Source organism: Hemitrygon akajei, chromosome 8, assembly GCF_048418815.1.
Source record: "Hemitrygon akajei chromosome 8, sHemAka1.3, whole genome shotgun sequence".
Classification (NCBI taxonomy): Eukaryota; Metazoa; Chordata; class Chondrichthyes; order Myliobatiformes; family Dasyatidae; genus Hemitrygon; species Hemitrygon akajei.
The window spans coordinates 33,472,768-33,489,360 of NC_133131.1; the positions used below are offsets into that span (position 1 = coordinate 33,472,768).

General features: G+C 40.0%; 1 protein-coding gene across 2 annotated transcripts in view; it reads left to right on the forward strand.

Annotated features, from left to right (window-relative positions):
- The window catches only part of galnt17 (polypeptide N-acetylgalactosaminyltransferase 17), a 462,724-nt gene that overhangs the window by 421,949 nt on the left and 24,182 nt on the right, over positions 1-16,593 (forward strand). For both annotated transcript variants that reach the window (XM_073053568.1, XM_073053567.1), the window contains exons 9-10: positions 4,525-4,662; positions 6,521-6,616. In XM_073053568.1, the coding sequence (XP_072909669.1) occupies positions 4,525-4,662; positions 6,521-6,616 (234 nt within the window). The remainder of the gene's footprint in view (positions 1-4,524; positions 4,663-6,520; positions 6,617-16,593) is intronic.

Genomic DNA, 16,593 nt, shown 5'->3' on the forward strand with positions numbered 1-16,593 from the left:
GTGCTACAGACTTGGAGCCCAAGATCCCCCTGTACATCAGTTAATATGGTAAATTCCTTCTGAGAGCTTTTTGTTAGAAAGACAGATAGATACTTTATTGATCCCAAAGGAAATTACAGCGTCACAGTAGAAGTACAAGTCCACAGATACACAAATATTAGAAGAGAAGTAAAAAGGAATAAAAACATAAATTACCTTAAAAATAAGATGTACAAGATTTACAAGTCAAGCATTTCAAGATTTACAAGATTTTCAAGTTCACACTGGTAAGATGGTATGCAAGAATTACCATAATATTATACAGTAATGGTGCACATTCACACCGTCCAAATAAAAAGTGATCATAGTATTGCACAGGGTGTCTGTGATAGCAGGATGTGGTAAATAGAGCTTAAACAGAGCTCTGGTAAACAGAGGTCAGTAACAATCTTAACAGGGAGTGGGTCATCACTTCCCCAGCTATAGGTTGACTCACTGTAGAGCTCAGTGGCTGAAATAAGAATGACCACATATAGCACTCTTGGGAGCAGCACAGTTGTCTTAGTCTATTACTGAAAATGCTCCTCTGTTCAGCCAATGTGGCATGCAGAGGTTGAGAAGCATTGTCCAGAATTTACGAGGCCAAAGTCCATTGTACCTCTACCCAGCCCAGAAAGGTGCAATCCATTGGTACATGACAAAGTGTCTTTGAGATGATAAAAATGTTGGCTCGGTCACTGCTGAAGTATTGTGTGTAGTTCTGATCGCCACGCTATAGAAAGGTCATGACTGCGTTAGGGCCAGCAGGTGTTCTCTTGTATGTTGCCTGGGATGAAACATTTCAATTGATAGGTTCAACTTATTTTTCTTAGAGAAGAAGAAGCGGCAAGGGACCCAATCAACGTGTACAGAATTATGAGGGTCCTGGATAAGGTGGATGGTAGGAAGCTTTATCCCAAAGCAGAGGTGTTCTAAAACTGGACTACATACTTATGATAAGGAGAAAGAGTTTTGGAGGAGATCTGTTGAAAAATGTGTTCATCCAAAGAGTGGTTGGAATCCAGAACGTACTGCTGAATAAGTGGTGGAGGGAGGTATTTTCAGAGCATTTGACAAGTACTTAACTGAGTTCTTGAACCACAAAGTGCTCTGCTGGAAGGCTACGGACTAAGTGCTGATAAATAGGATTAGATTGTATGAATACTTGATGTTTGGAATGAGCGTGCTGGGATGAAGGGGCTGTTATTGTGCTTTTTGTCTCCAGGACTTTATAAGAAGTTGAGGTGATCGTGAAACATAAATAAATATTATTCTATAAAAGATTAACATTTTGATAGGCCACAGTAAAGCAGAGTGAAGTGTACAAGGACTTGCATAATTCTCAGGAGACAAATTTGAGCTGTTGAGTTGAATGTGACTGAGTAACAGGAGCAATGGGAACATGAGACTTGGCAGGAAGCAAAGGGAAGAGAGAAATACATGAGGGATGAGAACAAAGGCTCATAAATGACTGGGGTAGGGCTACACTTAACATGAAATCATCCTTAGAAAATTCACCAAGTTCTTTACCTCTTTCTTCTGGCTTTACTTCATCTGAAAGGAAAGAAAGTAAATCAACGAGAGGAGCAACAAGGACAGAGAAGCAAAAGGTAGATGTGGTAAAGTGAGCTCAATGATCTTAATTACAGAGATCAGTTTAATTAGAATTGATTGATTCAGTTTTCAATGAATTATAAACAGGATACCAATCACTTGGAATTTCTACAAGTGAGGCAACAGGTTGAGAGATACGACACCGAGAGAACCATGCACAATATTTTTAAGGGCATGCTTGCTCCAGAGGGAGTATATCAGAGACTCTTCAGATCACTTCTTGAGTTGGCAGGTCTGTCATTTGAAAGGGGATGGAATAAGCTAGGTCTCTGTTGTCTAGAGTTTTGAAACAAACAAAATGCTTAGAGGGTTCAGTAGGTTGGATCCAGAGAGAATATTTCTGATGTAAAGACTCCAGAACTAGGGATGGCAGCTTCAAAATAAGGGGTAGGCCACTTTAAAATTGAAATAAAGAGGAGTGTTTTCAGGTCTGTGGGGGTGGGGGGAGTCCAATGGTAGTGAATCTTTGGAATTCTGTACTAAGTCAAGACAGAATTTAGTAAATATTTGGATGTAAAAGGAATCAATGATTATGAGCTTAGGGCAGGAATTTGATTTGAGGCCAAAGTTAACCTGTTGAATGGTGGAACAGGCTCAAGGGGCTGAAAGACTTACTTGTGCTCCTAATTTTCCTGTCCTGTCACGTCATTCCAGGAGAATTTCACTTCTGTGACAACTTTGTGTCTCAAGATTGATCACGTCACCTCATTTGCAGGAAATTGAATCACTTTGTTCTAGCAGTGACTAATAATTGGTCATTAGTTGCTATTACATTTATATTAAGGATGCTGGAGCGCCTTGCCCAATGATCCTACCCAATGACCTTATTTACTTACTTATTTTACTTTATTGTCACCAAATAATTGATACTAGAGCTTACAATCATCTCAGCGATATTTTTGTTTCTGCGCTTCTCACTCCCTGAAGTACAAATCGAAGTAAATATAATAAAAATTTAAATTATAAACCATAATTAGAAAATAGAAAAGGGAAAGTAAGGTAGTGCAAGTCAGGTCCAGATATTTGGAAGGTATGGCCCAGATCCGGGTCATGATCCGTTCAGCAGTCTTATCACAGTTGGAAAGAAGCTGTTCCCAAATCTGGCCGTACAAATCTTCAAACTCCTGAACCTTCTCCCAGAGGGAAGAGGGACATACAGTGTGTAGGCTGGGTGGGTGGTGTCCTCACATTTTACTTCAGATCTCCAAACACCAATCACATTTCCCTACCCAATCTCAACTTTGATCTGACTCAATCACCACCCACTATCCAGCTCCAATTCATAACTGCTGCCCCACACCCTCCCCACCATCTCTCCAACTACTGACACATTGGTCCTGAGTCCTAATCGCACACTCTTCCCCCAATCTCAATCCTCCAAAACCCCAAACGCGATTATCCAAAACCTCTGTCTTTTGAGGTCTGCTCGTCTCATTTCTCTAAAATGCTGATCCCACTTCTAATCCGCAGTTCGTTGCCTCTCACCACTCTCAGCAATCTTTACCCTTTAAGACCCAGTAACACCCATGTCCAACAATCTTCTTAAATCCCTTTTCAACCAGCTTTTAGTCTCTTCTGGGGAACCAAAATTTCCAAAATATAAAGCAAAACTTTAAATGTCAGTACTGAATGTGTGGTATGTTTGAAGTTACATAAGTTGCAAATAAAACCTTAGGAAAAGTAGTAGAGAATACAGTGATTCCAACTGCTTATATTGCTTAATTCCCTACAAAGATGGTGGTATGATAGTAGATTAATGTGGCTCTTGCCAATCTGACATCTGGAGTTTACAGACATGACATAAATCAGTCTTTGTCTCTCAGTACAAGCACTGAGTCTGAAGGAGCCTATTTCCAATTGATGATTTGCCAAAAGCTGTGCCAGGAAGTTTTACACCTGGTGGAGCAGCTGTTGCCACTTCAACTCTGATAGGGTTTCTTTAAAGCTATTTCATTATTGGTGAGGACTTGGCTGTTGTCAGCTCATTTTCTTGTCAACTCAATTTAATCGAACATCAGCTTTGATGAACTGATGCTTTGAAGGCAAACTAACTGTCTTGGGCTTCATTTGGATATTTTGGACAAATACCAGGCATACTTCCAGATTCAGCTCTCTACTTCCTAGACTGTGAGTGGGTATGACAAGTTCTGTTGATAACAAGTAGCAGCACTAAGAAGAATGCAAAAGAACCTGCAGAAAGATAGGGTCACGAGCATGTATATTTTAATACATAAAATATTAATGTAATATTTTAGCCATAATATAACAAGATACTCAACGACAAATCTTAAAACTAAATTTTACACAGAATATTTACTGAAGTCAAATACTTACGCATGAGGTAAACGTTACCAAAACCAGTTAGGCTTTAGCTGCATGTTTCATCGTGATGCCTCCTGTACCCATTTACACTCATCAAACATAGCTAAAGAAAGATGGGGGAACCTGTCATCTGTCTGTTGTGAAGCAAGTAAGGATGGCAACCTAGTAATATTTGGTTGCAACCCATTATCATTGTGCCATTTCCACCTATTTGACCATACCAGCGATGTGCCCAGTGTACGGCAGCTCATATGGAGTAAATAGAATTGAAAACAAGTTTATAAACCACCTCCCATGATACTTGCACAGTAGTTGTCACATAACTGAATTGTCCTAAAGCACAGTGACAGATATTTCTTCAATAGACTCATATCAAATGGTTTATTGTGGAATCCCAAATGGTACTGATATGTCACTCTTGTATGCATCATTCATTCTGCATTCACCAATCAGGGTGTTGCAGATTTATCAATATTTCAACTTGGTTCTTTGGTACATTTTTTGGGAAATACGAAATGCAGAATAAACAAAGTGAATAAATGCAATGTATAAAGTTTCTTTATCTTCTAGAATCCAGGGATTGACATTGGTGATATCTCTGAAAGAGTCGCTTTGAGAAAACATTTGAAATGTAAGAATTTCCAGTGGTACCTGGACAATGTGTACCCGGAGATGAGGAGGTACAATAACACAGTGGCATATGGAGAGGTAATAACTGATTTAAAAATACTTTGTTTTGCTTTAAATCAAAGTTTTGTATGTGCGTTTACACTGTTGCCTCACTTACCCACTCAGAGCAGATTATACAGATCAAGGTTTCAGGCAATGGGAGGTAAGATTCACCCTTCACATTGCATCCCAAAACCTGAGGAAGGGTCATTTAAAAATTCACAGCAAATTAATAAGACACTGGTGTAGAAGTATTTCAAAGTGATTTTCATTATGATGGTGAATTCTGAATGAGATGTTTGGGTTAAATCAGGGGTGGCCAACCTTTTACATTCCTTGCGTCAATTTTTTTCATGCACGAGTTCAGATGCGCCATAGAACTCTTGTACCCCCATTCAATTCTTGTTAAAATATGTTAGCATAGACATGTGTAGCATTTCTACATGATATATTGATTTAATATAAAAACAAGATAAACATTACTTACCTTAATGAGACTTCTAACAAATATATTTTGTCTTCTTTTGATTTCTTCCTTTTTCTTAATCACATATTCTTTCCATAACTCAGACCCAAGCACTAGCTTCAGTTTTCCTTCTATTTCAGTCTGATGTTGTGTTTTATAGTGTCTATTAAGATCATGTCTTCTATTATGTGAGAAAGTGTTTTCACAAACAATATACAACAGTTTTCCTGCCGGACCCACTATAAATAAGAACTCATTTTCCCCATTGTTCATTGAATTCATGCTTACTATCACTTTCTGCTTTTCTTTTGCTCATTTTCTTTTGCACTGTGATGGGTAACTGAATGTAAAAACAAGGCTTAATTTTCGAAAAAGTACAAACGTTTCGAAAATGTTCACAAAGGACAAACAAAGCACAACTCCGTAGCGCACGAATGTCAATTGTAAACTGACTGGCAAAAGACTGCAATGCATCGCTGGTGCAGACACCTGGCACCTCAGGATCAAACAAGTATCAAACGTGTATTGAACAGTTATGGAACGTCTGCAGAACAGAAGCCCTTCTTTCCTAGTTTGACTCATTGAACATTTTTGTTTAATTTAAAACAGATTAATGTGAAAGAAGGTAACATTCGCCAGGAGATGTGCACGAAATAATAAAATCACTAAAAATAATTGCTAAGTTTTAGATTTATTCTCAGTAAAACCCATTTCTAGCTCTAAGCTACTTGAATTCCTGTTATAGATTTTTTTCCACAAATCGGTTTTTGGTTAGTACTTTTTGCATGAGTAGGCTTACTTTTTTATTATTATCACTGGGGTGCAATGCGCCACTTCTAATCATCCAATGCGCCTCTTTTGGCGCATGCGCCATACGTTGGCCATCCCTGGGTTAAATGATTCACTGGAATGCCCACTTCTTGAAGGTATTTGTGTGGACAAAGAGGAGTTGTGACATGAATCCTGATGTTATTACATGTTGCTTTCATACCACTCTGTAGCTTGTCACCAAGCTTCTTTTCCTTTCCCTCTTCCCCATTCCTGGTTTTATAACAAATGATGACAAAGATTCACAATCAGTGTGAATCTTTATTAGAATTGGAGAACATTAAGTCATGGATATTGCTATTTACTTTGAAGTGTGATCATCCCTTTAAATTTTAGTTGCTAGGTGGGTAATCAATCCAAAAGTCACCACTATAGCTACCGACATTAAGCAAATGTGTTGAAAGTTTATGGTGATGATCTGCAGTTTGCTCAGTGTGCTTTGAATGAGCTTTACTAGGTTTACTAACAACATCTGCAGATAGTTTTAATTACAAAATGAGAGAGCTTTAAATGTGTAATAGTCTTTGCTGCAGGTTTTTGTGCACATACCACTTACAGAGTTTCAAGTTTTCTTCTGTTTCAATTATTTTGTTAACTTCTTAGGTTCGTAACAACAAAGCAAAAGATTTTTGCCTGGATCAGGGTCCACCTGAGAATCATACAGCCATTCTGTATCCATGTCATGGGATGTCCCCTCAGGTAGGCATTAACCATACAAAACATCTATTGACAACGTTGTGTCAGACAATGAACTGGAAGCAGAGGAGGGTATGAATGTAGGCATGTCACTAATAGCAATCAAAATCTATTTACTCACAAAACTCACTTTAAGGAGTGGATGATAGAAACCACAGCAAATTCCCCTGATAAAAATCAGAAGCATTTTGCCAGGAAAACTGCAGAGAGTAGAAGATAGTTGCACGTGAATCATATATGAAACAAAACCGATCTCACTCTCATTTAGCAAAGCAGTTTCAGATTTGATTGACAGTGGAATTACCCAATTATCTCCACTCATCTAGGAATGATGTCATCGCTTTATGTAGCTTCAGTTCTATCACTCTGATGATAAATTGGTGGCTGCACTTTCATTTATTTACATTTGACTGAGAGGGCATAATGCTGCAAAATGCAAATAGTTGCATGCAAAATTTTAAAGCAATCAGTTGTGGTTATGTAACTGTTAAAACAACATATGAGGTTAAATCTGCCATTTTCAAGCTAGGATGAACGCTCTTGAAGGAAATTCAGAGACGGGACAAAATTTTTTTTTCCCCCAGATTGTCTCAACTATGGACCTCAGCGCCAACATTCTGGGGACTCCCCTCATTTTGAAGCAATCTTAACAAATCCAACTTTCCAAACTGACATTTAAAGCTAAAGCCAATTGGAAGTGAATTAAAGAACAAAGCTGAACACTGAATTAACCAATTAGCATTTCTACCTGAGGAGAGTGAACTTATTTCTCTCAGTTATAAGTCAGCCTTGTCTCTTACATTTAGGGATTATCTCCCTGTCCATGTTTCCCTGGAAAATGGTAGTGTCTTCTTCAAGAAAACCATATCTACAGCATATAATGCAAAATTATCAACCCTACCAATACACGTGCTTGATGACTTGTAAACAGTTTTTCTTGAGATATCCATTTCACTTAGACCCAGGGTCTCATAGTTAAGACATATGGTTTCTGTCTCCCAAGCCAGCAATAATTATCTCTGCATCATCCGTACCTATTACAAATGTCATCTTTGTTTTGTATGTTCGTATCTGAAACCTGTATCACTAATAAGGTTACTGTCTCTAGGCTAAATCTGAGGAAGAGTTGCAGCAATGGGATTAATAAATTGGAAATGGGGTCTTGGAACTAGGGAGAACAGATTCTTCTTTCCGCACCTGCACCGTTTGTTGCCATGGTGCTCCTGGGAAAGCATGGAAAATTGAGAGGTAAACATGAGGTGACAACTTGTTTCATAGCCAGTATACCTTCAGACCTTGAACTTGAGTAACTAGAAGTTTCCTCTGAGCATCAAGAACTGAATTTTATTCTGATCAATTAGCAGGAGATATTACCTTTTTTCTGTATTTCTGGTAAATATTCACTTATCCAGCATTCTAGATTTGCTGATCATAAAGATAAGCTCATCATTTTTTGACCTTGGGAGATGTCATGGCTTTGGTTCTAAAATATTTCTTCCTTTATTAAAAAAAGTTTCTGAAATCCTATTAACTGTCAGTAAGTTTTTTTGCTTAGGAGTGTTAAAAGGCACAGATCCAATATATACAAGTCTCTCCATTGTAGCCTTAGGCCGTGAGTGAAGAAATTGTGGTACCTCCTGCACATTTCAGGGAAGTGATGAACATTATCCCACACAGCAAAGGAAAGTTAGGTGCTAAATATCATGCATGAATACTGCAATGATTCAAATTACGATGGTTACTTCTCTTAACCTAGTGGAAGCATTGAATTTTTGACATACTCTGTAGCTTTAAATACCTGATGGAACTGGCTCTGTATCACTTTCTTCTACATTGCCTGGAGCATTCATTTGCGTTTCATTCAAATATTGCTTGTGGTTCCTCTATATTTGGACTTTTAAAGTCAACGTGGAATGGATTTTTAAAATCTGGCACATTCCCTGCAGCAGTGAGCTTCCAGTCTAAATTTATTATATTGTTATCGTTTCACTCAAAGGGATCCCTATGCCAGCACCCAAATGAGCACTTCGGTATCTGTGATCCCTTCCCAACAATGGGAGGGAAATTCTTGATGCAGACTAAATTACAGTGGTGACTGTTGACATAATTAAAATGTGGTGACATAATTAAAATGAATTTGGCCAAGAAAAATTCAACAGGTAGTCTGAAGGTTAGCCCAGACCAAAGAAGTCTAGTCATTCAAGAATTATTTTTTGACTTTTCAGTAGATTGTTTTCACTTTCTCACAATAAAGTTATCAGTATATAATACAAATCTAACACTGACGCTGTAAGTATGTGCCTGTGCGTGTTTAGAATAGCACAATAACTGTCACAGCTTCCTTCACAATATCTCCAGGCTATGTTTTAGAGGTGAGCAACCAAGAATAACTAAAATTCTATTGCTGGAATAGGACAAGAAAAAGCTACCAATACCAATTAAAACTGTTAAGTAAGTACCCCATGAGCTAATTTAAAGTGAAATGAATATCAGTTAACATGCAGTGTAATTGGTACATCAGAGGTGCTTCCAATTGTAATTTGTTTTGTGAGTCCTTAATTATTTTCTCCTCTTTTTCATTAAACAACTAAAGTCAGTTTTCACTATAAGCGTTAGCAAATTAAGACTTTAAAACATGTCTTGACTTACCCAATCTTGTGAATTAATTTAATGCATTGCTATTTACCTGCTATATTTAAACCTCTTCTAATATTCTCTTTTTTTAAATATTCAAATTTTTGAAATCTTCTAAATGAGTCTAAGCTTCACGTGTTGGCCTTGCAGCACTAAAGCAGTCACTATCTCCAATATGTCATTAATGCATGTGCACACGTGCAGGCTGAATGATAGCAACTGCCAATTGAAAGTATACTTCCACGTACAAAATGAGCACTTCTGGGATTATGCTACAAAAGGACTGCTCATAATTTACGTGCTGATTTGCCTCCATCTCTGCTAAATTGGAACTCAGTAATGCAGCCAGCTCCATGTGTTAGCCAACCTCTTGCAAAAGTTCAGCAAAAAAGATGCGACTACAGTACTTTGTAAAGTATCATCAATTACTTATTGGCTTGTTGCTAATAGAGTTTTACTCACTGCTGAATCATTTCAACTAGAACTTGATATTTTAAGCTCAATTTTAAAGTTGCCTTGTAATACAGGGAATAATGGAGGCGAAGGGGTTTATCAGAAAGCTAATAAAGGCAGGTGCTGAAAATAAAATGTTGAAATACTAAACACCTCAGGCAGCATCTGCAAAGAGAAATGGGAGTTGGCATTTTAAACTGAAGATCTTTCAGAACTGATAAACATTAACTCTTTTGCTATCCTCATAGGTGATGCCTGACCTGAGGTTTCCGTCAGTTTTCTGTTTTGATTTCTGGAGAAACTTGGATTGATTGTAAAATTTGCTCCATAAACAAATGCTGGTTGCTTCACTGGTCATTGCATCTGAAGAGCAATTGGCAGGCAGAATGAGCAGCAAGTGCACAGGGCAGGACGAGCAGCTTCAGGAGGGAAGGATGAGGAGCAATGAGGCCAGGGCTTTCAGTAGAAGGCCCAGTCCATTTAGAACAGGGATTTCCAACTTGGGGTCCATGGATTCCTCGCATAATAGTGTTGGTCCATGGCATAAAAGAGTTTGGGAAACCCCTAATTTAGAATCACTTCTCCTATCAATGCCTCTGTAAGAAATATATATAAGAGATTTTTGTAAAGATGGCTTCATTGAAATTTGTTGCATATTTCTGTCCCTGCTCCAACTGTGAGCATGTTTTGTCAGTGGCTGTTAACACCGTAATAGCTATGAACCTTTACACAATTGTTTTCCAATGGATAGGAGCCAAAATGCATATCACAATTTACCACTGAATGACAAACCTTAATAGGTTCCTGATAAATTCACATTGATTCATTCCACTTAATGATCCGAGTTACACTATGCTCAGCGTTATCATCTTCAGCCTGTAATGGATGTTCAAATCTGATCATTCTTCAGTATCCTTCCTCAAAAATTACAGAGCAGGTGTACAATCCCAAGTCAAGCAGAAAATTTATTGCTGGATTTTTTTTTGTGAATTGTCTCAAAGGGAGAATAAGTCACCTTGTTCTTTATAAAAATGTTTGTATTGATTCGTGACACTTCCTTCATTTGGGAAGTGTTTTTTTTCTTGATATATGATATTAATGGGGAAGATAGTTCCAACTTTTACCAGATTAATTAATGCAAGCAAAGCCTCAGGTCTCCTGTTTTCATGCTGTTTCTCAGGTCCTGGCTTCAGAGTGAGGCACAGTGAAATGGTAAAGATTCACTTCGGTGTCCTTGGTTATCCTCAATTGGAATGAAATGGAATCAGGTTGAATATCACTGGCATATGTTGTGAAATTTGTTGTCTTTATGGCAGCAGTACAATGTAATACATCATAACAGGGAAAAATTTGTGAATTACAAAAGAGAGAGAGAGAGTAAAATAGTTCAGTAAAATAAATAGTGTAAAAATAGAAAAAAAAAGTAGTGAGGTAGTGTACATGGGTTCAAGTTTCATTCAAAAATCAGATGGCAGTGGAGAAGAAGCTGTTCCTGAATTGTTGAGTGTGTGTTTTCAAGCTTTTGTACCTCCTTCCTGACGGTAGCGACGAGAGTAAGGCATGTCCTGGGTCCTTAATGATGGACACTGGCATTTTGAGGCATTTCTCCTTGAAGATGCCTTGGATACTATTGAGAATTTACAACTCTCTGCAGCTTATTTCCATCCTGTGCAGTAGCGACCCCTCCCCTCACCCCCATACCAGACAGTGATGTGGCCAGGCAGTACGTTCTCTATGGTACATCTGTAGAAATTTCTGCGTGTTTTTGGTGACATAGCAAAATGTCTTCAAACTCCTAATGAAATATAGATGTTGTTGTGCCTTCTTTGTAACTACATCAGTATTTTGGGTTCAGAGATATTGACATCCAGGAAATTGCTCACTCTTTCCACTTCTGATCCCTCCATGAGGTCTGGTGTGTGTTCCCTCATCTGAAGTCCATAATTAGTTATTTGGTCTTACTGAGATCAAGTGCAAGGTTGTTGCAGTGATACCACTCGATTAGCTGATATATCTTGCTCCTGTGTGCCCTTTCATCACCATCTGAAATTCTGCCAGCAATAGTTGTATCATCAGCAAATTCATAGATGCCATTTGAACTGTGCCTAGCCATACAGTAATGGGTGTAGAGAGAGCAGAGCTGTGGGCTAAGTTCACATCCCTGAGATGCACCAGTGCCCACATGAACCAAATGTTGTTCTTAACTTCTTTATCTTTAAATTGAGAAAATATACACAATAAGACTGAGCAATAAAAAACTTCCACTGTATGAGTTCCTCCAGCACTTTGTATGTGTTGCTTGGATTTCCAGCATCTGCAGATTTACTCATGTTTGTGTCAGAAAACTGATCAGTCTGGGTCAAAATTTATAACATTATAAGCAATAGATGGAAATGTTTGCACTTGTGGGGATGACTAACATTTGGGGGGCCTGTGTATGTGGTAAACCTTAATAAATTCAGACACATCTTCACCAAATATATGCTGCATTTACAGTTGAGGAACAAAAGCATAGATCTATTTAATGGGAAGGCAGATAATCTTAAGAGAAAAAGTAACCAGATGATCAAGTAAACTAAGATAAGGTGGGTTGAGGTAAATTTGTGACTAGAACACTCGCATAGACCTGTCCCTTTGATGCGTCATCTGCACAGTTCTAAGTAAAATAATAATTTTTTTGGGTGACCGCAGAGAATTAAGTGAAAACAAAGCTCACATCCATTTGGTTAAATTTATAGAAAACATATTACTTTCTGAATGCTTCTATTTTCATTGAAATTTAGTAACTCTTGTCTTCATCAAACAGATTCACCTTAGGGACTGTTGTAATTGGCTGGTAATACAACGGAGCAGTCAATGTTTGTTGTCAGCTTGTTCCTCTGTCCCAAGAGGGACATCATCATAATCAGATCCAGGTATGAGGAAGAAACTGGTTATTTTGCAGGCTCTAATTTAAAATAAGCATCAGATAATTAAGAACTGATGTCAAAGATGTTCTAGGCAAGACAGTTACACTTCAGAGACTGGAGGCTTTTCCTGCTCTCTCTTGCATTTTTCATGTTTTGTTCCTGTTTTCTACTTCGTCAGCACATAAATTTGTTTTCTCTGTCTAATTCTCTTTGAGCATCCTTGGGCTTTCAGGATTGGAAATAAAATCAAACGCCTGTAAATGCTTTTTAAGAGGAAGATGCTGGTCCTTGAGGAAGAAGCTTGCGTTTATATACCGCATCTGTTATTATGCTCAAAATGAGGCCATCAGTTTGTGCATGTTGTTGTTCGTCCTTCAGAGTTGAAGACGACCACGACTTCTGTCAGGTGGAGGGTTTGTGACTGTGGGTCCGGAGGTGACTGGTGAGGCCAATCCAGGCCCTGAAAGCTCGCCCACATGTGGGACACATGAGGGTAGGTGCTGCAGTGGAAGTGGAGGTAGCTCGAGCCTTGCGCGCGGCGTGTTTCCTCTGAGCCTCTGTGGTGCGTCTGATTTCTGCTGCATACGCTCCTTTAGTGGTCCTGCTCCACCAGGTTGGGCGGTCCAGAGCAAGTGATTCCCAGCTACTGGGATTGATGTTGAGGTCTTTGAGGGACACTTTGAGGCAGTCTTTGAAACTTTTCTTCTGCCCTCCAACTGAGCGCTTGCCCTGGCTCAGCTCTCCATACAGCAGCTGTTTTGGTAGTCGACTGTCAGACATCCTGACGACATGGCCAGCCCATCTGGCTTGGGCTTTCTGTAGGAGGGTGTAGACGCTGTGGGTGCTAGCCCACTCCAGGACCTCCGTGTTTGGGACTTTGTCCTGCCATCGTACGTGGAGAAGTCTGCGGAGGCAGCTCAAGTGGAAGTGGTTGAGTTGTTTAGCGTGTCTGCTGTAGACAGTCCAGGTCTCGCTGGCATAGAGGAGGGTGGTGAGAACCACTGCTCGGTAGACCCTCAGCTTGGTGGTAAGGCTGAGTCCTCTCCGCTCCCATACATTCTCACGGAGTCTCCCAAAGGCGGCACTGGCTTTGGCAATTCTGTTGCTGATCTCTGCATCTATGTTCACCGCTCGTGATAGAGTACTGCCCAGATAAGTAAAGCTGTCGACTGCCAGTAGCTTCTGCCCCTTTACTATGATGTGTGGTTCCTGGTAGTAGTACCTCTGACGGGGAACAGTTTGTGCAAAACACTCTCACAAATATCAATATGACAATAGCCAGTTATAATTCAGAGATATTGGTTGTGCAATAAATATTGGCCTGGACATTGCAAAGAACTTCCTTGATCTTCTTCAATGTAGTCCCATGTGGTTTTGTATCTCTCAGGTGTGTGCGGAGGGGTGCTTATACTGGTGTCCACTTAACATCACATCAGAAAGTTGCCACCTCAGAGAGGGCAGTAGTTGCTCAGCTTTACAGTGAAGTTACAGCCTAGATTATCCATTCAAAGCTTTGTGCCCAGGAGCTGCTGATTCACAGCCAAGAGTTTTACCGCTGAAAGACAAGTGGCAGCTCAGCAGAACGTCGTGAGATCAGTTTAGGATTATTTTAACAAGCATTCTCATTTCCCCTCGCACATGGGGCAGAAGATGAAAAGGCCTAAGAGCATGTACCACCAGGTTTAAGGGCAGCTTCTATCCCAGTGTTATCAGAATCTTGAATGGACACCTTTTATGATAAATGGACCCGTGGCCTCAGAATCAACCTTGTAATGATCTTGCACCTTATCATTTACCTGCACTGCACTTCTTCAGCAGCTTTTACACTTTATTCTGCATTGTTATTGTTTTACCTTATTCTAGCTCAGTGCACCGTGTAATGACATGATCTGTATAAACTGCATGCAAGGCAAGCGTTCACTGTATCTCAGTATATGTGAGAATAACAAATCAAAATCAATGTTAATTAGCATACCGATCACAGTGAATGGTTGGATAACACTTCCCGGGATGCTGCCGGTGGTGGCTGTCTGCCTAAAAACAGGGCGGAGCATTTAAATCAATTGCAAATAACATTGAAGCCACGTCACAACAACATCAGCAAAACTTCCCTGGCAGTGAGAAAGGCACAGCAGTTTTGCTGCTCCCTCTCAGCTGTACTGACCGCTGCTGGAACTTGATTACTGCTACTGTGCGGAGTTTGCACGCACAGTCCCCTGGGTAGTCTGGTTTCCTCTTGAGGGAGGTTGAAAATTTGGCTGAGTGGTGCCATAACAACACATTCTCACACGTAGTCAGCAAGACCAAGGAACTGATTGTAGGCTTCAGGAGAGGGAAACCAGAGGTCCGTGAGCCAGTAATCATCAGAGGATCAGAGGTGGAGAGGGTTAGCAACTTCAAATTCCTGGGTGTTACTATTTCAGAGCATCTGTCCTGGTCCCAACATGTACGTGCAATTGCAAAGAAAGCGTGGCATGCCTCTACTTCCTTAGGAGTCTGCAGAGATTCAGCATGACATCTATAGATGTGTAGTGAAGGGCGTATTGACTAGCTGCATCACAGCCTGGTATAGAAACACCAATGCCTTTGATCAGAAAATCCTACAGAAGTTAGTGGATTCAACCTAGAACATCATAGGTGAAGCCCTCCCAGCCACTGAGCACATCTACATGAAACACTGTCATAGGAAAGCAGCATCCATCGTCAGCGATCCCCACTACCCAGGCCACGCTCTTTTCTCACTAATGCCATCGGGTAGAAGGTATAGGAGCCTTAGGAGTTACTATTCTATAGATTTGCTGAGAATGCCCACAGGAATATGAACCTCATGGTATACATGGTAACATATATGTACTTTGATAATAAAATTTACTTTGAACTTTTAACTTCAAGATGATAACTACTTGCCACTTACATTTCATGAACTGAAGACTGACTGCCATATGGCCAGGAGCTAAACAAAGTTGGAAGTTTGCTTACATCTGATTGATCATACACATGGCAACTGCTGTGTTTAGAAAGAGAGTTTGGCCAAACATGAGCATGAGGCCCAGGAAGCGAATGTCCATCACAATCCAGGCACCCATCCCTATGGAATCAGGTCCTAGGATTGGAAAAACACGAACCTAGGCAACAGTTATCAGAAGTGAGCGTTGTTAGCTCAACACTGACCACAAAAATAAAATATATACTTGCGTTGGAGTAATCCTTTTCAGTGGGGATTTTGGAAGCTATTGCAACCTCTATCCCTTCCCACAACAAGGACAACCTACAAGAAAATCTTAAACATGAAATCCTGCAGATGCTAAAAATCCAGACTAAAGCCTACAAAATGGGGTCGCACAGTAGCGTAGCAGTTAACGCAACACTATCACAGCTTTGGGTGTCAGAGTTCGGAGTTCAATTCTGGCACCATCTGTGAGGAGTCTCTGTATGTCCTCCCCCATCGAACGTGTGAGTTTTCCCTGGGTGTTTTGGTTTCCTCCTGCAATCCAAAGACATACATGGTAGATTAGTTGGCCATTATCAATTGTCATGATTAGCTTAGGGTTAAATCGAGGATGCTGAGGTTTGCTGCAGTTGTGTAGCTTGAGGAAATGTAGGGTTTATTCTGCACTGTACCTATAAATAAATAAATACATACATACATACATAAGCCAGATGAATTCCAGCATCCAAGGAAAGGAATAGGCAGCTGGACATTTTGGAGCGGGGCCCTTCCTTGGGACTGGAAAGGAAGGGGAAAGAAGCCCCTTTCATAATAAAGTGTGGGAGGGAGGGGAAGGAGTGGAAGCTAGCCAGGTGGGTGGGGAGGGGCTTTACAGGAGCCTGCACCCCCAATTCCCTTAGTTTGATTCTTATCATCTCTCTCTGTATCCCATACTTCCTGCAACTCAGAATTACATGTTCTACTGACTCCTCTTCCTGACATTCCTCACACAATCCTGCCTGGTGTTTCCCTATCATTTTCAATGTTTTGTTTAG